The sequence below is a fragment of the Natator depressus genome, chromosome 1 (genome assembly GCF_965152275.1).
Source record: "Natator depressus isolate rNatDep1 chromosome 1, rNatDep2.hap1, whole genome shotgun sequence".
NCBI classification, from domain to species: Eukaryota; Metazoa; Chordata; order Testudines; family Cheloniidae; genus Natator; species Natator depressus.
In genome coordinates this window covers 2,479,626-2,506,871 of record NC_134234.1, presented here as the reverse complement: position 1 = coordinate 2,506,871, position 27,246 = coordinate 2,479,626, and the positions used below count along the sequence as shown (strand labels likewise).

The following is a 27,246-nucleotide window of genomic DNA, read 5'->3' as shown; positions in this document are numbered from 1 at the left end:
CTACCAAGGAATCTCTCACAGAGAACTGCAGAGCTCCTGCAGAAAATTTTTCTAGAGATCTCTGTGGAGAATCCCCATGAATTTTTGGTGTGCATCAATACCATGTTCCACGGTAGTGCTTAGCTGCATGGAGAAATGCCTAGAACACAGAAACACAGCCAGGTTTGTGCGTTTCTCTTCCCTCAACCCACCTCTGCACTTCACTGAGCAAAACCACTTACCAGAGGTCTCCTCTCCTGCTTCTGGCTTGACTTATTGTGACTGCCGAGACTGGTTGGACACCTCCAGAGTGGAGAACAGCTCCTGACTGGACAGAGCACCAGGCGACCTTGGCATGGCCTCCACTTCTTCTTCTGCCTCCCCCTCTTTATCAATGACTTCCTCCTCTGGGTTAGCTCCAGTTTCTGTCAGCTTCAGCCCGCGGAAGTATCCACATGGGTCTTGGCCATTGTTGTGGAGTAACCACCAAAAATAGCATTCAAGTTCTTATAAAAATGGCAGGTCTGGGGATCAGCATCAGAGGGACCATTTGCCTCCCCTGCCTTCTTGCACATGTGCCTCAGCTCCTGCCCCTTTGCTGTGCACTGCAGTGTGTCCTGATCACAGCTCTTTTCTCACAAGCTGCGTGAAATCTGCCCATAGGTATCAAACTTCCTGCAGCTGGAGTGCAGGGCACTGCACAACCTCCTCTCCCAAAATACTTAGGAGATCCAGCAGCTCTGCAGTGGTCCAAGTGGGAGAGCGTTTCCTGGGTGGAGCAGCCATGGCCACCTGGGAAAACGTGATGTAAACTCTCCATGCCAAGCAAACAGGAAGGGGAATTTCTAAATTCCCGGGCCTTTAAAGGAGGAGTTCAAACTTCTGACAAGAGTGGTCAGGATGGGCATTGTGGGACACCTTCCAAAGGCCTATTCCTTTGATAAAATCAATTGCAAGTGTCTACACTGGCATGTCACTGACAAAACTTTTGTGTAAAAAGCCTTACAACTCTTCTCAAGGTAGTTTTATTGTGTCACTGAAACAGCCGAGTTCCGCCGTCAAAAGTGGCTTTGCAGAGTGTCCTCCTCCACTGTTGCTGCCTTTTGGTGAAAAAACTTGGCAGAGTAGAAGAGGCCTAAGGAACAAGGGTTGATAACCAGTATCCACACTCATGTTTCTGGCTGGTGTCTATTAAGGTTTCCCACACCATGATGTGTAGGAATTATTGTAGCACAGAGCACCATAAAATATGCAATTGGCATTAGTGGGGATAGTTCTTCGTAATTCTTATCTCTGAATAAGGAAAATGTCATTTTTCAATGTGTGAAAATCAACCAATTTGCTTCATCCATCAGAATATCCCCCAGTAGTGCATGTAGTGTCTCATATTAACACTGTCTCTCCATCCAGGTATTTGTAATGAGACCATCACCCTAGGCCTGGACACATACAGGAAGTTGGGGGAACATATGGTATATGCAGAAGATATCGGTCAGCCTCAGAGTTGGACACCTTCTCCCCTACTCCATGCCAGATTCCAACACAACTCACTTCACCAACCCCCCCACCTTCATCCTGCTGGGCATTCCTGGCCTGGAGGCAGCCCACGTCTGGATCTCCATCCCCTTCTGTACCATGTATGCCATAGCCGTCTTGGGTAACTTCACCATTCTATTCATTGTGAAAAGCGAGCCGAGCCTGCATGGGCCCATGTACTATTTCCTCTGCATGCTAGCTGTCACCGACCTGGTCCTGTCTACGTCTATCCTTCCCAAAACCCTGAGCATCTTCTGGTTCAATTTGAGGGAAATAGATTTCAATGCCTGCCTCACCCAGCTGTACTTCATTTACTGCTTCTCATGGATGGAGTCTGGGATCTTTGTGGCCATGGCTTTGGATCGCTACGTGGCCATCTGCAATCCCCTGAGACATTCTACTATCCTGACAAACCCCATGGTGGCCAAGATTGGCCTGGCCGTGGTGCTGCGTGGTGGCATGCTCATACTGCCCTATCCCTTACTGGCGAGGCGGTGGCCATATTGCAAAACCAACATCATCCCCCACTCGTACTGTGAGCACATAGCCGTGGTGAAATTGGCCTGCGCAGACATCCGCATCAGCAGTTACTACAGCCTCTCTGTGGGATTCTTTTTTTTTGGTCTGGATGTCTTTTTTATCATCATGTCCTATACCCAGATCCTCAGGGCCATCTTCAGCCTCCCCACAAAGGACGCCCGGCGCAAGACTTTTGGGACTTGCGGCTCACACCTCTGTGTCATCTTAGCCTTTTACATCCCAACTCTCTTCTCCGCCCTCATGCACCGGTTTGGCCACAATGTGCCCCTGCATTTACACATTCTCATTGCCAACATGTATCTCCTTTTGCCCCCCATGCTAAACCCCATCATCTACGGGTTGAGGACTAAACAGATCCGGGACAGGTTGCTCCGGGTCATTACTCATAAAGGGGCCTAAAGTTTACTCCTGGTGCTCTGGCTCTCACACTAAGCTCTGAGCAGAGCTGGCTGCTGACATGGTGCTGGGCCCTCTTCCCGGAATCACTGACTGCACAGTCAAAGTGACATTAATCCTTTCCTGGCCTTACTGTGCTGTTTCAGTGGGACAAACTGGGGCATCGGTCTACAGAGAACTCATTAACTCATGGAGTTTCCTCCTTTCTAATTTTAAGTAACAGGACCCCTGTGGTGCTGCCCACTTCTTTCACCAAGGTCCCGCCCCTGTTGCTCACTCCTCTCCTCCCCTCCGCCTATCACTCACTGGATCATTACCGCCTCCCACCCACCTTGATGCATGTGCACTTCCAGGTGATAGTTAGGCTCTTCAAATCTTATGTTTTCAACAGATAACTTAGCAATTAGCTGACAGGAATACTGTATCACATTCCTATATACAAGTAATACAATTAAATTAATAATCCACTCACTCAGGTCTCATACTAAGATGTTCTGACATCTTTTGGCTGGTCACTTAAGGACATTGGTTAGGTTTAAACATTTCATGTATCTTCTTACTTTCTTACTAACTCTGCAGAGAGAGAGAGAGACCCCATCAGGCCTTCTGGGAGGGGAGTGGGGTCTGGGAGGGGAGTGGGGTACAGTGGGCTAAGGCAAGGGGGGCAGATACACCTGGGGTCCATATAACATCAGATTGGCCATACTGGGTAAGATGAATGGTCTATCTAGCCCTGTATCCTAGCTCACAACAGTGCCCAATACCAGGTGCTTCAGAGGGAATGAACAGAACTGGAAAATTCTGAGTGATCCGTCCCCTATCGTACTGTCTCAGCTTCTGGCAAACAGAGGCCAGGGGCACACAGAACATGGCGTTGGCTTCCTGGCTAATAACTATTGATGGACCTACCTTTCATTCACTTCTCTAGTTCTTATTGGAACCCTGTTATAGTTTTGACCTTCACAACATCTCCTGGAAAAGAGTTCCACAGGTCAACGGTGAAGAAATACTTCCTTTGTTTGCTTTAAATCTGCTGCCTATTAATTCATTTGGCTGACCCCTAGTTCTTGTGTTATTTGAAGGAGTAAATAACACTTCCTGACTGAACTTTTCCAAACCATTCATGGTTTTATTTACACTCTGATGTCCCCCCTTAGTCGTCTCTTTTCAAAACCGAAAAGTCCCAGTCATTTTAATCTCTCCTCATACGGAATATCAATTTGGGTCTATTGGCCTGCAGTTGCATAGACCTTTCTGAGGCGGTGTCATAACTAATAACTCATGTTTGATTAGATGAATCATCTGTATCCTTATGTCTTTTGGCTTCTCCTGTGTTAGAGAGCTTATTCCTTCACTCTCCCACTTCCCTGGTCCTTCTCGCATGAACAGAGAGCAACAATACCCAAAGTCTGAAGGTGCAAACAATTCGATGTTTATTGGGGTGAACTTCCAGCAAGCTTAAATACAAGGTTCTTTTTCCTTATTTTCGAATCCCAACTTACTTCCTGTTTGCCCCTAATTTATATAGTAATATTCTTAGCTATACCTTAACCAATTATTCTACTGAAATTTAACTAACCAATCCTAACATATTGTAACATGATTAGCTAACCAATTATATCCCACCACCTTAATTAGATTACACCCAGCAAAATTAATTATACAGCAGACAGAAGCAATCACAGAACCAGACAGAGATTATACAGGCAAACAATAGCAAAGTGGGAACTATAATGACAAAACAATACAGAAGTGAGGATTTCACATCCCAGCTATTGATAAGTGAGTTCTTGCCAGACAGGATGCTATCAAACCAAGTTTCCTTTTACATTTTCTAGGCACTTCCCTTTCTCTGGAGGTGATAGGCACTATCAGGACAGGATTGTATTCCTAACAGCCCAATAGCACCTTCTTTCAATGTGACTAGTTTGGAATGTGAGGATGTGACTGTTCGCTTCCTGGCTTATGGCTGCCTCTGCTGCTTAGCCAAAGGCCTTAGCCTAAGAACAGGGCCTCAAACAGTCACAGTAAGAGAAGGCCCTTACACCAGCAGACAGTGATTTTGATTCTTTCTTTTATACCTCTAGAACTAGCCAAGTGATAAGAATACCCCTAAATTCTTAAAGTATAGGCTTTTGCAGACAGGCCTGAATATCTATATCCTAACATCCTGTACTCTTTGCTCACAGTGTTTGTGCTAAGGGGCAGGAAGGTCTTGTGAACAAAGAGGTTGGTCATTAAAGATGCTCAGCACATAATGAGAATTGCCTGAACAGAACAAAGGAGTAACTGCATTCCAAATACAACCAGTTTTCTTCCGATTCTCTGTGGAGGGGTGGGCATGGAAGGAATGGAACCGCCACAGAAGAGGGAACAGAGGGAAGATGGGTTGGTCCAGCCCTTCAAAAATACAGAGACTGGATGGGTCAGAAGAAGCTGGGGAAGGAGAGAGACACAAGGGCGGCAGAGGGGTCTCTTTTGTTCCAGGGCTATGGCTGCAGCAGAGAGACAGAGTCCAGCTGCAGGTTAAGCCATGACTTGATGGAGATTGACCTTGTGCATCCTAGAAGGCTGTGACCAAATCCCAAAGAATGCTCCAGGGCGGGGGGGACACTGAGGCAGGGAATTGCATTCAGGTGTTGCGTTCTCTTTATCTACATCTGGTATCTCTTGTGCTGTCCAAAGTAGAGGAATTGTTTTAGAAACCCCTTTTACAAGGCCTGCATCTGTTTGCTGTCATGACCCTGTGGCCCAAAAGAGAGAAACTGGAAACAGAGTGCACCCAAGGGGGAGCTCTGGGAATGGTGTGCTGAAGCAACTGGAGAGTTTATTGGAGATGGGCCAAAACTGGTCTCAGGGCCTTGGTGTTTGGCGCAGAGATCTCCACTCCCAGAGGGAGGTACTAGAAAGGAAGCTGCACCCTGAGAGTGGGCCTGGAAACCCAGAGCCAGAGACAGGGCCTCAACATGGCTCATAATCAGGAAATCATAAAAACACTCAGGGATCCAGCATGTGGAACCCAAACAAAGTCACCCGTTGGGCTTCCAGCAGCTGGAGCTTGAGCAGGGTTGTGACAGCAAACCTTGAGCTGCTACAGGGATGCTAGGGGACTGTGAGTGGAAGGGGCATGGGGCTGGGCAGGGAGGTGTCCACAAGATGTTCTCCTCACCCAAATATGGCTCCCCTGCCCTCAGTGTTTCCCTGAGTGTTCTCATTCCTGGACTGATCCAGCCAGGCTCCCCGAAGGAAATGTTTCCTGAACCAGGCCGTGTTGGCTTGGGGTCAAGGAGCGGGTTTGTCTCTCCATTGGAAAGTGTTCCACAGAATGGAAGAGGCAGGAAATCCCTGTACTAGTGGATTTCAAATCAACTCTCTTTCTCTCTCTCTCTCTCTCTCTCTCTCTCTCTCTTTCTCTCTCTCTGTGTATTTTCCTCCATCGCTCCCTTTCCTTTGTAACTCCACCCACTCACACGCCTCCTTCTCTCATCCGGCTAGGCCAAAAGCAGTGTGCCTTAGTCTTTGTATTAATCCAGGTAAAACTAATTCCCTGCCCATTACTATCATAGAATCATAGAACATCAGGGTTGGAGGGGACCTCAGGAGGTGGGAATGTGGGTGGGAGATGAGGAAGGCTGAGGAACTCCAGGCTGATACCTTCAATGCTCATGGTCCCCTAGTAGCTGCTCTGTACAAAGGGGCAGCACAAGATCAGGATTGAAGATATTTGAAGCCAGTAACTGTCCCCATCGGCCCTGTGTAGGTTTTGGCAGCTTTCGAACTGGTGACAAATTATTAGAGTGAAAGACCAGCAAATTCTGAATTGGGCATACCAAAGACGTCCTCTACATGGCCAGCGATCAAGTAGGCAAGAAAAGTTTCGGTGGCAGGAAAGGCTGCCACTGCACAAATATACAGCCAGACGCTGCCATAAATATAAAGGGAAGGGTTACAACCTTTTATGTAGCCAGTAACATAAAATCCCTCCTGGCCAGAGGTTCCCTCTCTGGAGAGAGAGAGAGAGACCACGCAGGTAAACCATCTTCTGAAATGATACCTGAAATGTGTAGCCTGATTTAGGGTGTACTGATAATTTAATGTATTTTTTTATTTTTAATTAATTAATGATATTAATAATAACTAATTATTAATATTAATTAGTATGCATTATAGGCTCACCAATCTGTTTGATCAGAAGATAAAAGTTTGCCTAGTTCCCTTGAAACTTAGAAAGTTTAAGAGGACCAAATACATCCTACTAACCACTTACCTGTTGGATTTTGCTAGCCTCAGAGGCTCACTGTGACCCTCCACGTAGCCCTTCTCTCTCTAGAGGCAAGCCTCACAGCCTACTGAGCCATTTTCATCATAAGCCAGCAAGGGAGATGAGGAGAAGCAACCCTCCCTTGCACAGTTTCTATTGTCTTCCAGTCTCACTGATTAATCAGGGAAGGGAGGGGGAGTCCAGGCCCGCCCTTTACTCCGGGTTCCAGCCCAGGGACCCTAATAGTATCAGCTATGGTAGCTGACTTTTTGGAAATAGAACGTGTAGAATTCTTCCCTACACTTCCCTACAGCAGCCCCCACTCAATATCTCTTTCGCCATTACATCAGGGCCTCCTTCCTTGTGCCTCATATGGATTTGTACTACTTAGTTCATCCAACAGCACAGCTTCCTCCTACAGCTCCTGACACTTGCGCCTCACTGACTAACTGGGAGGCTTTCAACTCGTTCCATCCAGCCCTTGATCGGCTTCAGGTGTCCCAATCAACCTAGCTATCTCCATTGCTTTCTAGAAGGATCTTAATTGGCCCCAGGTGTCTTGATTCACCTGGAGCAACTGCCATTTGGTTACCACGGTACCAGGGATTTGTTTAGCCTGGGGCTAACATACTTGTTCCTCACTACTTTAATACAGCCCTTGCCCTGTCACAACGCACACAAGTTTCCTAGTGGTGTACCTGTTAAGTCTGTGTCTACAAGATTGGAAAAAAAACAAACAAACATGTCATTCTCTATTGTCTATTGGTCTAGATAAAAGGTCATAGGCATATGCGTGGAGACTTATTTATTTCGGTAAGAAGATATAGGTCAACTTTACTTTTCTGGGTGAAAGGTCTTAATATCGATATGCTAACTTTGCCTTAGATTAACATACAGGATATGGCCTGTAGGTCTCTTGCATTACAGCCAAACTTTTTTTAATATAAATCTATGCACCTATTACAATACATCAAATACTTACACTCTAAGAAAAGATATAGATATAGATATGCAAGCAAGAAGGTTAGTCCTATAGGCTACAAACGATACTTTTCAGTTACAGAAACTGTAAGTAAAGGCAAGGAAATGCGTTAGATTATCTTTTGTTTTAGCTTGTGAATTTTCCCTATGCTAATTTTCCCTATGCTAACTTTGTAGCCATTGGGTTAGTATAGTATTCTCAAGCCCCCCCAGAAAAGGGGGTGAAGGGGTTTGGGGGAATATTTTGGGGAAAGAGGGACTCCAAGTGCCCCTTTTTCCTGGATTTTTTTGTCTCAATTACTTGGTGGTGGTGGCAGCAATACTGTCCAAAGACAAGGGAAGGATTTGTGCCTTGGGGACGTTTTAACCTAAGCGGGCAGAAATAAGCTTAGGGGGTCTTTCATGCAGGTCCCCACATCTATACCCCAGAGTTCAGAGTGGGGAGGGAATCCTGACAGACCCCCTTAATCACCTTCCCAGAGAACGATCCGGGCAGCGCTCGGTTTGCAAGGCGGCTACATTCCTTTGGGATTTGCCATGAATATGATGATGATGACTGATGGGATGAATGGCCCCCCAGATACCATGGCAAAAAGTCCGTTGATCCAGTAATGTCTGTGAGGCTGACGTCTGACAAACAGAAAGCACAGTTGATACTTGCTGATGAAGAAAAGTAAGAGGGACATTTTCAGTGGGTCACCTATTTTGTGGGTGATGATGTGACCCGGCACACTCGCCCCACACTGGATGAGGAAGGATTAACCCTACATTGTGGGCTGAGGAAGCTGTTGATAATGGGCAGAATATTTATCAGTACAAGTGAGAATTCGGATTCAATTTACCTGGTGCTCAGGAGCTTATCTGAGAAAGAATTACACAAGCCGTTTAAGGTTATATAATGCATGTCTCCTTAGTGAGCCTCAATTCCCCAAGCATAAACCCCCAGTAAGTATGTTGGCCTTATACACTATCCTGATTGGCAAACAAAGTGGTTATAATTACCGATTCTAAATGAAGACCTCTTCTCTTCACTTCTCTTCTCCCCCACCAGGTGTATTGAAGATCCTCCGAGGCAAGGCCTTGGCTGCATAGACACCCTCTGGTTTAAAGTCCTCCAAGGATCCCATGAAGCAGAAGCTTTCCTACTCTGTCACATGTCCCAGAAACATGCCCTATGGGCGTTTCATTACTAATTTTCTCCTAATTAATATTTTGGAAGGGGGTTGGAGAGGAGGGATCTGTTAGGTACATTCCATATGCTTTATGAACATATGTTTATGAATATGAATATGACACAACTGGAATACACTTTATGCTAATTACCCCTTGAAAGGTATCATTATAAAGCTTATAAACTGCTGAATGTGTTCATCCTATTTGTATGCATGTATCATTTCTATGTCTGAAGTTAGAAATATAAGGTATACACTTGAATAACTTATGCAATTATGAAAAGCAAGGGCCATTAAGGACACTTCAGAAACTCGATGACTCTTAAGCAAGAAACCAGAGGCTGTGAATGGCTCTGTTTTCATGTAGCCTTCCTGTGGATGTGTGGGCCAGCCCACACAGTATAGAGACATGGATCTCTCAGAGACATGTGATCAGGCCACCTGGTCCTGGAACCATCTTAAAACATCTACTTTCCCATGAGGAGATGGGCTGGGGAGGGGGGTCAAACTGAGAGAAAGGATTCCTGCCTTTGACCAAATCTATATCAAGGTGGGGATCAGGACAAAGAAGACTGCCAGTCATGAGAAAACCCCTGCTTACCACCTAAGACATCTGCTGGAACTAACAAAGACTGAAGCAGGGGGAAGGATTGGGCCCAGACTAGGAATGAGTCTAATCTATAAAAGACGTTTATTGGAACATCTTTGAGAATGAGATATTACATATAACAAGTTTCTTAATGGATTAGGCTTAACCTTACATGTTTGTTTTATTTTCCTTAGTGACTTACTTTGTTCTGTATGTAATCTGTTCTGATCACTTAAATCCTACTTTTTATACTTCATAAAATCACTTTTTTTTATTAATAAACCCAGTGTAAGAAATTGTAACCTTTGCATACCTCTCTTTATCTCTCTTTACTTTGAGAAAGAGGGCACATAATATGAACTCACACTGAATAAAATGTTATATGGTGTGAGATGAATTTATCTGGGGTTCAGGCTCCCAGAAAGGCTGTATACTGAGTGCTGGGGCAAGTCCCTTTGAACTGAGAAGCCCCAGGGCTGAGTGAATCTCGGTACCTGTGTTCTGCAGCGGGGTGTGGACCTAACTCTGGGTGTGTGCTGGATGAGACCTGGAGGGTCTGGCTCAAGAAGACAGAGGTGAGGGTGCCCATTCTGGCAGAGGGGTTATTCTCAGTGGTATCCCAACACATCCAGTGACAGTCTCAAGATGGTCTCTATGACCAAACCCTTCACAGTATTGACAAAAGAGTGCTCCTTGTTTACCCTCTCATCAATGATTCACTCAAGGTCCTAGAGTGATGTTCTTTGACAGCGTTCATCTTTCCCCAGCTCACTGAACGTATGTTTACTACATTTTTTTTTTTTTTTTGCTTTGCAAGCTGGTATATTTCCTGACAATGGTTGGTATTAGGACATACACACAGAATAGAGCCAGCCAGTGAATTTCCACATCAATTGCCTGATGCTAAGAGAACGTGCTCCCAGAAGCCTCTAGCAAATTCAGACATGTCAAGCGATACCAACATTAGGCTCACTGCATTCATTCATAACAACTCTAGGAATTCATAATAATTCAGCACCATACCAGCAGAAGCCATGCCCCTCAACTCTACAGGCCATGCTTCAAAAACAAGAGGATAAAAGGGAGCAGCTCAGCTTAATTTGAGGCTGACTGCCAGGGTGGAAGGACATAGGCCAGTGGCTCCAGCGAAGCTTGAGACTGGGGAAATCAGAGACACATCAACCCAGGCAGATGCTAAGGCAATCACAGAGGCCTGGCAGAGTTGCCAGAAACAGCCCAAACTGGAGAGCACAGACCCAACCTGGACGCCCAGACAACAGCAGCAGGAAGTACAGCAGGAAGGAGCCCAGGAGGATTAGATAGTGGCTTAGTAAGAGAACTGGACTTTTGAGTCAGTGTGTTTCAGCCAGAACTCACCCACTGACTCGCCGACATACGCTCCTGCCACTACCAGGGTCCTGGGCTGGGGTCCAATGGAGAAGGAGGGCTGAGACTCCCCTAGCCGGGCTGCCAACCCTGTTTTTTTTACATGGTGGCCCCCTTCCTGACTGACACCACTGTGCCACAAAGCCTTACCGCCCTTCTAATGGGGGCAAATTTACTGACTTTGGCCACTAAACCGTACTGCCCTGCTAAGAGGGGCAAATCTATAGACTTTGGTCACTAGTCCTTATAGCTGTGCTGACAGGGGAGAATTTACTGACTGTGGCCACTAGTCCTCATTTCCCTAGTGACTGCTTCCAATTTACCGATGGTAGCCACTGGGCCCTACAGCCCTGCTTACAGGGGTGAATTTATAGACTGTAGCCATGGGGCCTTACTGCGTGTTGACCTGGGCAAATCTAGTGCCTCTGGCCATTGGGACACGCTACCCAGGTATTAAGGGCAAACACAGTGACTTTAATCTATGGAGTCTGGCCATTGGGCCGCATTGCCCAGCTATGAAGGGTAAGTACAATGACTTTGACCATTAGGCCTTATTACCCAGCTAATAAGGATGAGTATATTGATTCGGGCCTGTGAGCAAGACTCAGACATGGGTTACATATACCCCCAACCACTATATCCTGAGAGAGATGGGGCGCACTCACCCCGTACTGGAGGGGGTGTTCCCCAACCCTGTCAGACGTGGAGGTGAATGTGGGCAGCGGCCCAGGCCTGAGGAGAGGCCTAAACCCAGCAGATTGGAGGAGGGTATGGTTCTCCCCTCGATCGCCTTTGCGTGCTAATGACCTGAAATTAGCGCATACCACCATGGATTTGGATAGTCTTGAAATGGCTCCTAGAAAGCCAGTAGCAGTAAGCTGCACAGCAAGAACAGCAATACAAACAGCCACAGGTGTCTGCCCATCAACAGGCCGTGATGCGGGAGTCGGCTACTCAGCAGCAGGTGCTCGTCCAACAAAGAGCAGCATTCCACCAGCCATCAGGGCCTTTGGTTAATTCTCTACAGGACCTCAACCCAGGATATTTACTGCCTGTCCTCCCGCTAAGACTCATGAAGACGGGGCATGGAGATGTTCCCGAGGCCTTTCTTCTGACATTTGAATGGGTGGCCACTGCTGCCCGATAGCCAGCGGGATAGTGGGCCACGCTTCTAACCCCTTACTTACATAAAGAGGTCCTTGGGCACACGGCCTCCGCATTAGTCAGGGGCTAACATTCCTTCAGTCAATTAACGGTGTGTGTGACTCTCTGTGCCCCAAAGTAATATTGTGGCACCCCCCATATTTAAGATGGTGATATGATTATGATGCATTTTATACAAAGTGTATTATGTAATATATCAATGGAACTAGTATGATTTGCTGAATATCATGACCCTATGTGTATGCATGTATCATTTTTGTACCTGAAGGTATGAACATTAGGTTATGTACCAGTATTTCAAATGTGTTTGCTCCTGGGTAACACCCACAAGGTAATTTACATCCAGTCTAAGCTGCACATTGTGGATGAACCATTCAAGGTTATGGCCCATTAAGAAACAAAATAGGCCAAAGATGATCCCCATCTGATGGACGTTCCTGTGAACATTCTAGCCAGGATGAATTATCAAAGAATACAAGGGCATGTGACCAGTTCACCTTGTCTCTGTACTTTTCCACTAACTGTGCTGAGGGCTTTTGCTTGGAAAAATGAGGTTGGCTTCACATGATAAAAGCTATGACAAGTGGAAGAGACATCATAACTTGATCTCACTCCCCCTACAAGTCAACACCTTTAAACAACAAAGGACTGAACTGATTTTGCCTTCCCACAGCCTCACAATGTGAGAGGGGGGCACAGATTGACATACAAGAGGGCTCAGTGGTTGGTTGCACCCCACGGAAGTCTGTCACACCCACCAATGAACAAATCCTTCTAGACCATTTCCCTCTTGTCATGCGCTCAATTACTGACAGAGAGACCGTGATTATGACAGGGAAGTCAGGACTCTTTGGTTCTGTCTGTCATTCTCTCAGTGACCTTGGCCAAGTCATGTGTCCCTTTGCCTCTGTTTTCCTATCTGCATATCGGGTATATGTTCATGGTGACTTTCCTTTCCGAAGAGTTCTGAAGATCCTTAAATGAAAGGTGCTGCACACTATGATGACAGTGACTGATGAGAATTACTGATCTCTGATCACTTAGCATAAGGCCCGTGTGCCTGCAGATTTATGGGATATCAGACCCTATGGAGACATAGACGTTATCCCTCGTTTTCTTACTAATCAACTATAATTTTTAAGTATACACAAATAGACCGAGCAGCCAATTCCTCTCTGACTCAGCACAGAGCCCAAGAGTTCTCATCTCCCTTTGGAAAGGTCCCTTATCTACTGTTTACACAGAAGTGCAGACATGGAAAGAGAGAGATCGGTAAGAGTATCTCTGGTCTTTGGCCTGTTTACATTCAGATGCCACTTCTCCCCTAGGGGCTGAGCAAATCCCCTGGGGTTGCACAGAGCCATATTATAAACAGTGCCGATGCCTGTGTCTTCTCTTCTTGTCTGATGTTGCTGCAGATCCTGGGGTGAGAAAGGTGTGGGACACGTCTACCTGAGGGGGATTCCCAGGAAAGACGCTTCCATCTCAAAATTCACAGGTACTGCATCTCTTGACGAGGAGCTCACAAGCTCGACAAACCTAATGTAATGTGTGTGTGGAGGGATGGAGTGTTAGTCTGTGGTCCTTTCTGCTGTGAACACCCATGAAACATCTCAAAGACCTTGCTAAGGGTGATGAATTTCCTCCAATACCACAGGACAAAATATCACTTTTTGCTGTGGCTCCCCAGCTGGTTGATGGCCTCTGGTCCAAGGAAGCAGCAGGGTGGTTCCTTCAGGATGAAAGGTATTAGTAGATGAATAAGACAAGGTGAAATTCTGAAGCCATGGGCCATAGTTTAGTCAGACCCCTCTGAGACAAAACTGACCTTGGAGTAAGACCTGACTAAAGTCCTCAGGAGCCCGCCGTGTGTGAATGCAAAGACACTGTCACCGCCTCCTCTTATATCTCAGGGCCCTGGCTATTGATGGGGGAGGGGGTCTGTTAGCTGACTTTTATCTGCTGGAAAGTGCTAGGGATCCGCATTGGAACAATGATAACCAGTTTTCATCATGAACAAGACGTCTTCTAGAATGCCAGAACTTCTAGAATGTTAGAAGTTTAAATAATAAAATAGGTGAACTAGAGTGCCTCATATTAAAGGAAGATATTGATATAATAGGCATCACATGAACTTGGTGGAAGGAGGATAATCATTGGGATACAGTAATTCCAGGGTACAAAATATATCAAAAGGAGAGAAGAGGTCGTGCTGGTTGGGAAGTGAGATTACATGTGAAGGAAAACATAGAATCAAATGTGGTAAAAACCAGCACATAGTAGACCGGTAGTATCACACTCCCGTGACTTGCTCTGTCAGTTAGCCAGTGTTTAGTCCATTTAAAGTATGCTTTACTGATATTGTAGAGTGTTCATTTTTTATCTGAAGGTTTTCCCATGAAATGAAATGCCTCAGATACCCTTGATCAACTAAACAAATATTCTCATTAAAGAATGAAATCGGGTTTGTTTGACAAAACCTGTTTACCAAAATCCATGTTGTTGATTGACATTAATTATATTCCTCGACATTTTTGTAATGAATCACATACCAGCTTCTCCATTGTTTCCTCACCTTGTGAAAATTTTTTAAACTTTTCCTTTTTTTTAATAGTTTACTGTTAACAGAGAACGGTCAGGAATTTGCTTTGGTGTTTTGCTCTGCTGCTGCCTGCCTGTGTACTTCTGGATCCGAATGAGACGTGTGGCTGATCTGTCCCTTAGCAACTGCCTGATTGCCTACATCTGGTTCTGAATCGGATGTGTGGCTGATCTATCAGTTTCTAACTTTGGCGTTCGTAACTCTAAGGTTCGACCGTCGATGCTGTTTAACCCCCTCCTTGACAGCTAATGGACTGGAACGTTTTTCATTGGCTCATGTGATATACTGCTTCTTTCCCACTGCAGAACAAAAGTATTTCCCTTGAACACACCCACTTTTCTGTACTATTAACAAGTTTCATTTCTACCTCTCGGAACGGGCATAAACCTTTTCTAGGAATTCTTTTCTTCTTAAAATAACTAAAAAACACCTTTTTTATTAGCCTAAGCCTGCCAAGCATGGATTTTTCCCTGATGTCTTTAATGTCTGTTCTCATTTTTCATAACTTCCAAATTGTATTGCTGATGTTATATTTTTCCTTTTCCCCATTTGTTGCATATTTCTTTTTTTCCTGCTAATGGCGGCCTTCACTTTCCACTGAACCGGCTTTTTCCCCAAAGTTCTCCACTTTCTTGACTGTGGATTGTGGCTTTTTAGGTATCTAATAATCTTTTCTTAAAGAACTCTCAATATTCATTCCCATTTTTCTGTCTAAATATTTCCTTCCTATCAGTTTTGCTGTTACTTTGCCTCAGCTTTGGGGAATTTGCCTTTTTGAAGCACTAAATACTTATAGGTTTCAGAGTAGCAGCTGTGTTAGCCCTGGTCTATATTAGGACTTTGGGTCGAATTTAGCAGCGTTAAATCAATGTAAACCTGCACCCGTCCACACGATGAAGCCCTTTATTTCGACTTAAAGGGCTCTTAAAATCGATTTCCTCACTCCACCCCTGACAAGTGGATTAGCGCTTAAATCGGCCTTGCCGGGTTGAATTTGGGGTACTGTGGACACAATTCGACGGTATTGGCCTCCGGGAGCTATCCCAGAGTGCTCCATTGTGACCGCTCTGGACAGCACTCTCAACTCAGATGCACTGGACAGGTAGACAGGAAAAGAACCGCGAACTTTTGAATCTCATTTCCTGTTTGGCCAGCGTGGCAAGCTGCAGGTGACCATGCAGAGCTCATCAGCAGAGGTGACCATGATAGAGTCCCAGAATTGCAAAAGAGCTCCAGCATGGACTGAACGGGAGGTACGGGATCTGATCGCTGTATGGGGAGAGGAATCCGTGCTATCAGAACTCCGTTACAGTTTTCGAAATGCCAAAACCTTTGTCAAAATCTCCCAGGGCATGAAGGACAGAGGTCATAACAGGGACCCGAAGCAGTGCCACATGAAACTTAAGGAGCTGAGGCAAGTCTACCAGAAAACCAGAGAGGTGAACGGCCGCTCCGGGTCAGAGCCCCAAACATGCCGCTTCTATGATGAGCTGCATGCCATTTTAGGGGGTTCAGCCACCACTACCCCAGCCGTGTTGTTTGACTCTTCAATGGAGATGGAGGCAACACGGAAGCAGGTTTTGGGGACGAAGAAGATGATGATGATGATGAGGTTGTAGATAGCTCACAGCAAGCAAGCGGAGAAACTGGTTTTCCCGACAGCCAGGAACTGTTTCTCACCCTGGACCTGGAGCCAGTACCCCCCGAACTCACCCAAGGCTGCTTCCTGGACCCGGCAGGCGGAGAAGGGACCTCCGGTGAGTGTACCTTTTAAAATACTATACGTGGTTTAAAAGCAAGCATGTGAAAGGATTACTTTGCCCTGGCATTTGTGGCTCTCCTGGATATACTCCCAAAACCTTTGCAAAAGGTTTCTGGGGAGGGCAGCCTTATTGCGTCCTCCATAGTAGGACACTTTATCACTCCAGGCCAGTAACACGTACTTGGGAATCATTGTACAACAAAGCATTGCAGTGTATGTTTGCTGGCGTTCAAACAACATCCGTTCTTTATCTCTCTGTGTTATCCTCAGGAGAGTGAGATATAATCCATGGTCACCTGGTTGAAATAGGGCGCTTTTCTTCAGGGGACACTCAGAGGAGCCCATTCCTGCTGGGCTGTTTGCCTGTGGCTGAACAGAAATGTTCCCTGCTGTTAGCCACAGGGAGGGGGAGGGTTGAGGGGGTAGCCACGCGGTGGGGGGAGGCAAAATGCGACCTTGTAACGAAAGCACATGTGCTATGTATGTAATGTTAACAGCAAGGTTTACCCTGAAAGAGTGTAGCCACTGTTTTATAAAATGTGTTTTTAAAATACCGCTGTCCCTTTTTTTTTCTCCACCAGCTGCATGTGTTTCAATGATCACAGGATCTTCTCCTTCCCAGAGGCTAGTGAAGATTAGAAAGAAAAAAAAATGCACTCGTGATGAAATGTTCTCTGAGCTCATGCTGTCCTCCCACACTGACAGAGCACAGACGAATGCGTGGAGGCAAATAATGTCAGAGTGCAGGAAAGCACAAAATGACCGGGAGGAGAGGTGGCGGGCTGAAGAGAGTAAGTGGCGGGCTGAAGAGAGGGTTGAAGCTCGAATGTGGCGGCAGCGTGATGAGAGGAGGCAGGATTCAATGCTGAGGCTGCTGGAGGACCAAACCAGTATGCTCCAGTGTATGGTTGAGCTGCAGCAAAGGCAGCTGGAGCACAGACTGCCACTACAGCCCCTGTGTAACCAACCGCCCTCCTCCCCAAGTTCCATAGCCTCCACACCCAGATGCCCAAGAACGCGGTGGGGGGGCCTCCGGCCAACCAGCCACTCCACCACAGAGGATTGCCCCAAAAAAAGAAGGCTGGCATTCAATAAATTTTAAAGTTGTAAACTTTTAAAGTGCTGTGTGGCATTTTCCTTCCCTCCTCCACCACCCCTCCTGGGCTACCTTGGTAGTCATCCCCCTATTTGTGTGACGAATGAATAAAGAATGCATGAATGTGAAGCAACAATGACTTTATTGCCTCTGCAAGCGGTGATCGAAGGGAGGAGGGGAGGCTGGTTAGCTTACAGGGAAGTAGAGTGAACCAAGGGGCGGGGGGTTTCATCAAGGAGAAACAAAGAGAACTTTCACACCGTAGCCTGGCCAGTCATGAAACTGGTTTTCAAAGCTTCTCTGATGTGTACCGCACCCTCCTGTGCTCTTCTAACCGCCCTGGTGTCTGGCTGCGCGTAACCAGCAGCCAGGCGATTTGCCTCAACCTCCCACCCCGCCATAAACGTCTCCCCCTTACTCTCACAGATATTGTGGAGCACACAGCAAGCAGTAATAACAGTGGGAATATTGGTTTCGCTGAGGTCTAAGCGAGTCAGTAAACTGCGCCAGCACACCTTTAAACGTCCAAATGCACATTCTGCCACCATTCTGCACTTGCTCAGCCTGTAGTTGAACAGCTCCTGACTACTGTCCAGGCTGCCTGTGTATGGCTTCATGAGCCATGGCATTAAGGGGTAGGCTGGGTCCCCAAGGATACATATAGGCATTTCAACGTCCCCAACAGTTATTTTCTGGTCTGGGAATAAAGTCCCTTCCTGCAGCTTTTGAAACAGACCAGAGTTCCTGAAGACGCGAGCGTCGTGTACCTTTCCCGGCCATCCCACGTTGATGCTGGTGAAACGTCCCTTGTGATCCACCAGAGCTTGCAGCACTATTGAAAAGTACCCTTTGCGGTTTATGTACTCACCGGCTTGGTGCTCCGGTGCCAAGATAGGGATATGGGTTCCGTCTATGGCCCCACCACAGGTAGGGAATCCCATTGCAGCAAAGCCATCCACTATGACCTGCACATTTCCCAGGGTCACTACCCCTGATATCAGCAGATCTTTGATTGCGTGGGCTACTTGCATCACAGCAGCCCCCACAGTAGATTTGCCCACTCCAAATTGATTCCCGACTGACCGGTAGCTGTCTGGCGTTGCAAGCTTCCACAGGGCTATTGCCACTTGCTTCTCAACAGTGAGGGCTGCTCTCATCTTGGTATTCACGTGCTTCAGGGCAGGGGAAAGCAAGTCACAAAGTTCCATGAAAGTGCCCTTACGCATGCGAAAGTTTCGCAGCTACTGGGAATCGTCCCAGACCTGCAACACTATGCGGTCCCACCAGTCTGTGCTTGTTTCCCGAGCCCAGAGTCAGCATTCCACCGCATGAACCTGCCCCATTAGCACCATGATGCATGCAATGGCAGGGCCCATGCTTTCAGAGAAATCTGTGTCCATGTCCTGATCACTCACGCAACCGTGCTGACGTCGCCTCCTCGCCCGGTATTGTTCTGCCAGGTTCTGGTGCTGCATGGATAATGTGTGTGGTGTTTAATATGCTCCTAATTGCCAAAGTGAGCTGAGCGGCCTCCATGCTTGCCTTGGTATGGCGTCCGCACAGAAAAAAGGTGTGGAACGATTGTCTGCTGTTCCTCTGATGGAGGGAGGGGCGACTGATGACACGGCTTACAGGGTTGGCTTCAGGGAGCTAAAATCAACAAAGGGGGTGGCTTTACACCAAGGAATATTTCAGGCAGGACTTCACGGAGGGTTCCAATAAGAAATGGTGCACCTAAGTTATTGTTCTTATTGGAACAAGGAGGTTAGTCTGGCCTCTGATTGATACATGGCTAGATTTACCTCGCTGCACCTTCTTTGTGAGTGACTACAGTGTGACCTAGAGGAATGAGTCCCCTAGACAGGGGAGGGGAGGAAGCAAATGCGTACAAAACAAATCTGGTCTATTTCTTGTTTTGATCCACTCCATCTATCTTTTACATCTTTGGCTGGCAGCAGACGGTGCAGAAGGACTGCATGCCATCCTCATCTCTTGCCTGCCCGGCAGAAGATGGTACAATATGACTGCTAGCCATCCTCATCTCTTGCCTGCCTGGCAGAAGATGGTACAGTACGACTGCTAGCAATCCGTATCGCCTGCCTGCTCACCATAAGACGGTTCGATAGGACTGCCTGCAGGACTAAAGAGAATGACCTGGTCAAGTCACTCCAAATTTAGTCCCTGCGCCCATATCTGTCCAGGCGCTCCCGGCCGACGCGGCCAGGAGCACCTCGGACATGACGAGGATGGCTACCAGTCGTACTGTACCGTCTGCTGCCAGAAGGCAATGGGTTGCTGCTACTGTGTAGCAATGCCATACCGCATCTGCCAGCACCCAGGAGACATACGGTGACGGTTACCTGAGCGGGCTCCATGCTTGCCGTGGTATGGCATCTGCACAGGTAACTCAGGAAAAAAGGCGCGAAACGATTGTCTGCCCTTGCCTTCACGGAGGGAGGGAGGGAACGGGGGCCTGACGATATGTACCCAGAACCACCCGCGACAATGTTTTAGCCCCATCAGGCATTGGGATCTCAACCCAGAATTCCAATGGGCAGCGGAGACTGCGGGAACTGTGGGATAGCTACCCACAGTTAAATGCTCTGGAAGTCGATGCTTGCCTCGGTACTGTGGAAGCACTCCACCGAGTTAATGCACTTAGAGCATTTTCTGTGGGGACACACACACTTGAATATATAAAACCGATTTCTAAAAAAACGACTTCTATACATTCGACCTAATTCTGTAGTGTAGACATACCCTTAGTCTATATCCGGAAAAAGAATAGGAGTACTTGTGGCACCTTAGAGACTAACAAATTTATTTGAGCATAAGCTTTGGGGGCCACAGCTCATGAAAACTTATGCTCAAATAAATTTATTAGTTACTAAGGTGCCACAAGTACTCCTTTTCTTTTTGTAAATACTTATGGTTATTACTTGTGGGGAACTTTTCTTTGTCAATTTGAATGTAATCAGTTCATTCTTCATTTTACTCTCCTCTATCATATGCCCTGTTCTTTGTCTCTTCTCTAAGCTCAACAGTCCCACACTGTTCATTCTGTCCTCATATGGCAGTCTCCCCCATTCTCATAGCCTGCCTTTGAAACCCCCTTTCTGTTTTCTATGTCTTTCATAGGGACCGAGTGACCAAAACCGAGCACAGGTCCACAGCAGGTTATTCTGCATCCCGTTCTTTCGGCATCCAATCATTGTCTTTGTATGGCCACTACTGCAAATGAGGAGGTGTTTAAATTGAGCTGCTATCAATGACATCCAGATATTTTCCCTGACGTGTTCTAGCTGGGATGTTTCTGCCTGGCACATATCTTAGCAAAAGTACAAATTTTTTCCACTCTGAGATTTTGAGCAAGCAGGTGAATGGGGAAGTCCCGACAGCATGGACTCACTAGCTTGGCTTTCATAGAAATAAAAAACAATGACGGATAACCAGTATCCACACACATGTTTCCTCTTGGTGCCTATTAATGTTTCCCACACCACGGGATGTAGGAATTATTGACCCATGGAGCACCATGAAGTACGGAATGGCGTTATTAGGGTCAGTTATTCAGAGTTAATTTATTTGAATAAAGAAAATGCCATTTTCCAGTGTGTGAAAAGTGATCGATTTGATACACCCGCGAGAACAGCCCCCAGTAGTGCATGTATTGTCTCATAATGGCATTGTCTCTCCATCCAGGCATTTCTCATGTGACCACCACCCTAGACTCTGCACACATACAGCAAGTCGAGGCAATTTACAGTAGATGCAGGTGACACCGTTCTGCCTCAAAGTTGGAGACCTTCTCCCCTACTCCATGTCAGATTCCAACACAACCAACTTCTCCAATCCCTCCACCTTCATCCTGCTGGACATTCCTGGCCTGGAGGCAGCCCACGTCTGGATCTCCATCCCTTTCTGTGTCATGTACACCGTCACCCTCTTGGGGAACTTCACCATCCTGTTTATCGTGAAGACAGAGCCAAGGCTCCACGAGCCCATGTACTATTTCCTCTGCATGCTGGCCGTCACTGACCTGGTCCTGTCTACATCCACCGTGCCCAAAATGCTGAGAATCTTCTGGTTCAATTCCAGGGAGATAGATTTTAGTTTGTGCCTCACCCAGCTCTACTTCTTTCACTGCTGTATAACGATGGAGTCTGGAATCGTCGTGGCCATGGCTTTGGATCGTTACGTGGCCATCTGTGATCCTCTGAGGCATTCCACCACCCTGACCAACTACTTTGTGGCCAAGATTGGCCTGGCCGTGGTGCTGCGTGGCAGCATTCTTGCACTGCCCTATCCTTTCCTGGCGAGACGGTGGCCATATTGTAGAACCAACATCATCTCCCACTCGTACTGCGAGCACATAGCCGTGGTAAAGCTGGCCTGTGCTGACATACGCATCAGTAGTTACTACGGCCTCTCTGTGGCATTCTTGGTGATTGGTCTGGATGTGTCTTTTATCACTGTGTCCTATATCTAGATCCTCAGGGCCATCTTCAGCCTCCCCACAAAGGACGCCCGGCTCAAGACTTTTGGGACCTGTGGCTCCCACCTCGGTGTCATTTTAGCGTTTTATATCCCAGCTCTCTTCTCCTTCCTCACACACAGGTTTGGTCACAATATGCCTCCGCATTTCCACATTCTCATGGCCAACATGTACGTTCTACTGCCCTCCATGCTAAACCCCATCATCTACGGGGTGAGGACCAAACAGGTCCGGGACAGGCTGCTCTGGCACTTTACTTATATTGAATAAAGTTTACTTCTGGTGCGCTGGCTCTCAGACCAAGCTCTGTGGAGACCTGATGGTTGATATTGTGCTGTGTTCTCTTCCCTGAATCACTGACTAGAGACATTAAATCCTTTCTTTACCTTACAGTGCTGTATCAACCTGACAATCTGGCCCACCTCTTCCCCAGGGCTCTGCCCCTGTCACTCACTCCTCTCCTCCACTATCCCTATTATTTGATGGATTGTCTCCATCCCCCTCTCTACCCCAGCTGCATCCTATATGCTATGGGGCTGGAAGGGGAATTTCAGAAGGCTGATGAGGATCCTTCCTGCTTGTAGGAGGCAGCCCCAATTGAGCAGGGCCTGATATGAGTTATGCAAGAGGGCTCAGTGGTTGCAGTCCGGGGAAGTCTGTCACACCCACCAATAAACAAATCCTTCTAGACTATTTCCCTCTTGTCATGCACTCAATTACTGACAGAGTGACCGTGATTATGACAGGGAAGTCAGGACTTTTTGTTTCTGTCTGTCATTCTCTCAGTGACCTTGTCCAAATCACGTGTCCCTTTGCCTCTGTTTCCCTATCTGTGTATTGGGGATATGGTCTTGGTCACTTTCCCTTCCAAAGAGTTCTGAAGATCCTTAAATGAAAGGTGCTGCACACTATGATGACAGTGACGAATGAGATTTACTGATCTCCGATCACTTAGCAAAAGCCCCATGTGTCTGCAGAAAGTGTTAATGTGTCCCCTCTGTCATCTTTCTCCATAACTGTCTATCTATTATCTACCCATCCAACCTGGACATTTATGGGATATCAGACCCTATGGAGACATTGATGTTGTCCCTTATTTTCTTACTAATCTACTATAATTATAAAATATACACAAATACAAAGAGCAGATGTTTCCTCTCTGACTCAGCCCAGAGCCCAAGAGTTCTCATCTCCCTTTGGGAAGGTCCCTTATTTACTGTTTATAAGAAGTGCAGACATGGAAAGAGAGAGATTGGTTAGAGTATCTCTGGTCTCTGGCCTGTTTACATTCAGATGCCGCTTCTCCCCTAGAGGCTGAGCGAATCCCCCTGGGATTTCACAGAGCCATATTATAAACAGTGCCGATACCTGTGTCTTCTCTTCTTGTCTGATGTTGCTGCAGATCCTGGGGTGAGAAAGGTGTGGGACACGGCTACCTGAGGGGGATTCCCAGGGAAGACACTTCCATCTCAGGATTCACAGGTACTGCATCTCTTGCCGAGGAGATCACCAGCTCGACAAACCTAATGTAATGTGTGTGTGGAGGGATGGAGTGTTAGTCTGTGGTCCTTTCTGCTCTGCACACCCATGAAACATCTCAAAGACCTTGCTAAGGGTGATAAATTTCTTCCAGTACCACAGGACAAAATATCTCCTTTTGCTGTGGCTCCCCAGCTGGTTGATGGCCTCTGGTCCAAGGCAGCTGCATTTCAGTGGGAGAGGGGATCCTTCAGGATGAAAGGTGTTAGTTGATGTATAACATAAGGTGAAAAGAAAAGGAGTACTTGTGGCACCTTAGAGACTAACAAATTTAATTCTGAGTCCATGGGCCATAGTGTCCTCAGACCCCACTGAGACTATTTTGTCCTTGGAGTAAGAACTGACTAAAGACCTCAGGAGCCCGCTGTGTGTTAATGAAAAGACACTGTCACCGCCTCCTCTTGCATCTCAGGGCCCTGGCTGTTGATGTGGGAGGGGGTCTGTTAGCTGACTTTTATCTGCTGGAAAGTGCTAGGGATCCTCACCAAACAATGATAACAATTTTTCAACATGTCCCAGACATGTTCTAGAATGCTACAACTTCTAGAATGTTAGAAGTCTAAATAATAAAATGGGTGAACTAGAATGCCTCATATTAAATGAGGATATTGATATCACAGTCATCACAGAAACTGAGTGGAATGAAGATAATCATTGGGATACAGTAATTCCAGGGTACAAAATATATCAAAAGGAGAGAAGAGGTCGTGCTGGTCGGGGAGTGACATTACATGTGAAGGAAAACATAGAATCAAATGAAGTAAAAATCATAAATGAATCAAACTGTATCACAGAATCTGTGTGGATGGAAACTTTTAAACTTTTCCTTTTTTTTTAATAGTTTACTCTGGCGTTCGTAACTCTAAGGTTCGAGTGTCAATGCTGTTTAACCCCATCCTTGACAGCTAATGGACTGGAAAGTTTTTCATCGGCTCATGTTATATACTGCTTCTTTCCCACTGCAGAACAGAAGTATTTCTTCAACACATCCAATTTTTCTGTACGATTAACAAGTTTCCTTTCTACCTCTCGGAACGGGCGTAAACCTTTTCTAGGAATTCTTTTCTTCTTAATATACTTAATAATCGCCTCTTTTATTATCCTGAGCCCGCTAAGCATGGATTTTTCCCTGATGTCTTTAATGTCCGTTCTCATTTTTCATGACTTCCAAATTGTATTGCTGATGTTATATTTTTCCTTTTCCCCACTTGTTGCATATTTCTGTTTTCCCACTAACGGCGGCCTTGACTTTTCACTGACCCGGGTTTTTCCCCAAAGTTCTCTGCTTTCTTGACTATGGATTGTGGCTTTTTAGGTATCTAATAATCTTTTCTTAAAGAACTCTCAATATTCATTCCCATTTTTCTGTCTAAATATTTCCTTCCTATCTGTTTTGCTGTTACTTTGCCTCAGCTTTGGGGAATTTGTCTTTTGAAGCACTAAATACTTACAGTTATTACTTATGGGGAACAGTTCTTTGTTTGTCAATTTGAGTGTAATCAGTTCATTCTTCATCTTGCTCTCCTCTCTCATATGCCCCCTTCTTTGTCTCTTCTCTAAACTTAACAGTCCTACATAGTTCATTCTGTCTGCATATGGCAGTCTCCCCCATTCTCACAGCCTGTCTTTGAAACCCCCTTTCTATGTAGTATATCTTTTCTAGGGACTGGGTGACTAAAACCGAGCACATGTCCACAGAAGGTGATTCTGCATCCCATTCTTTAGGCATGTAATCACTGTCATTGTTTGGGCACTACTACGAATGAGCAAGCAGGTGAATGGGGAAGTCCAGACAGCAAGGACTCACTAGCTTGGCTTCCACTGAATTAAGGAAGAATGACGAATAACCAGTATCCGCACACTTGTTTCCTCCTGGTGCCTATTAAGGTTTCCCACACCATAGCATGTTGGAATTATTGACCCATGGAGCACCGTCAAGTATGGAATGGTGTTATTTGAGTCAGTTATTCAGAGTTCATTTATTTGAATGAAGAAAATGTCATTTTCCAGTGTGTGAAAAGTGATCAATTTGATACACCCACGAGAACAGCCTCCTGTGGTGAATGTATTGTCTCATAATGGCATTGTCTCTCCAGCCAGGCATTTCTCATGTGACCACCACCCTAGACTCTGCGCACATACAGCAAGTCGAGACAATTTACAGTAGATGCAGGCGACACCGTTCTGACTCAAAGTTGGAGACCTTCTCTCCTACTCCATGTCAGATTCCAACACAACCGACTTCTCCAACCCCTCCACCTTCATCCTGCTGGGCATTCCTGGCCTGGAGGCAGCCCACATCTGGATCTCCATCCCTTTCTGTGTCATGTACACCATCACCCTCTTGGGGAACTTCACCATCCTGTTTATCGTGAAGACTGAGCCGAGGCTCCATGCGCCCATGTACTATTTCCTCTGCATGCTGGCCGTCACCGACCTGGTCCTGTCTGCATCCACCGTGCCCAAAATGCTGAGCATCTTCTGGTTCAATTCCGGGGACATAGATTTTAGTTTGTGCCTCACCCAGCTCTACTTCATTCACTGCTGTATAACGATGGAGTCTGGAATTGTCGTGGCCATGGCTTTGGATCGTTACGTGGCCATCTGTGATCCGCTGAGACATTCCACCACCCTGACCAACCGCTTTGTGGCCAAGATCGGCCTGGCCGTGGTGCTGCGTGGCAGCATTCTTGCACTGCCCTATCCTTTCCTGGCGAGGCGGTGGCCATATTGTAGAACCAACATCATCTCCCACTCGTACTGCGAGCACATAGCCGTGGTGAAGCTGGCCTGCGCTGACATACGCATCAGTAGTTACTACGGCCTCTCTGTGGCATTCTTGGTGATTGGTCTGGATGTGTCTTTTATCACTGTGTCCTATATCCAGATCCTCAGGGTCATCTTCAGCCTCCCCACAAAGGACGCCCGGCTCAAGACTTTTGGGACCTGTGGCTCCCACCTCGGTGTCATTTTAGCGTTTTATATCCCAGCTCTCTTCTCCTTCCTCACACACAGGTTTGGCCACAATGTGCCCCCGTATTTCCACATTCTCATGGCCAACATGTACGTTCTACTGCCCTCCATGCTAAACCCCATCATCTACGGGGTGAGGACCAAACAGATCCGGGGCAGGCTGCTCTGGCACATTACTCATATTGAATAAAGTTTACTTCTGGTGCTCTGATGCTCAGACCAAGCTCTGTGGAGATCTGATGGTTGACATAATGCTGTATTCTCTTTCCTGAATCAGTGACTAGAGACATTAAATCCTTTCTTTACCTTACAGTGCTGTATCAACTTGACAGTCTGGGGAATCCATCAATGTACAACTCACAGGGTTGCCACATTTCTTATTGCTGGTAACTGGACACCTGAGGCCCCACACTTTGCCCCACCTCCTCCCCGTTTGTCCTGCCCCTGTCACTCACTCCTCTCCTCCACTATCTCTATTACTCGCTGGATTGTCTCCATCCCCTTCTCTACCCCAGCTGCATCCTCTATGTGCCGGGGCTGGAACGGGAGTTTCAGAAGCCTGATGAGGATCCTTCCTGCTTGTAGGATGCAGCCCCAGTTGAGCAGGGGCTGATGTGAGTTAATGACACGGTTGTGCCCCCCCACAATCTCCTGTAACTGGACACTGCCAGATCCCCTTTTCGACTCGATGTTCCAGCTGAAAATCAGGGGGAAGGGGTGGTTAGTGGTGTGGAACCCTAGCATCCTGGGGTAGAGGCAATGGGAGAGCAGGGTG

The 27,246-nt window shown here is 46.6% G+C and overlaps 2 protein-coding genes and 1 pseudogene across 2 annotated transcripts; all 3 read left to right on the top strand.

Moving 5' to 3' along the window:
- Positions 1–1,455: 1,455 nt before the first annotated feature.
- LOC141997483 (olfactory receptor 52E4-like) lies at positions 1,456–2,454 on the top strand. The gene has a single exon (XM_074969894.1). The coding sequence runs from the start codon at positions 1,456–1,458 to the stop codon at positions 2,452–2,454; it is 999 nt and encodes a 332-aa protein (XP_074825995.1).
- An 18,830-nt stretch (positions 2,455–21,284) lies between these two features.
- Positions 21,285–22,229, top strand: LOC141997393 (olfactory receptor 52E8-like; annotated as a pseudogene).
- A 3,487-nt stretch (positions 22,230–25,716) lies between these two features.
- On the top strand, positions 25,717–26,661 carry LOC141997323 (olfactory receptor 52D1-like). Its single transcript, XM_074969671.1, has one exon. The coding sequence runs from the start codon at positions 25,717–25,719 to the stop codon at positions 26,659–26,661; it is 945 nt and encodes a 314-aa protein (XP_074825772.1).
- The last annotated feature ends 585 nt before the right edge of the window (positions 26,662–27,246 follow it).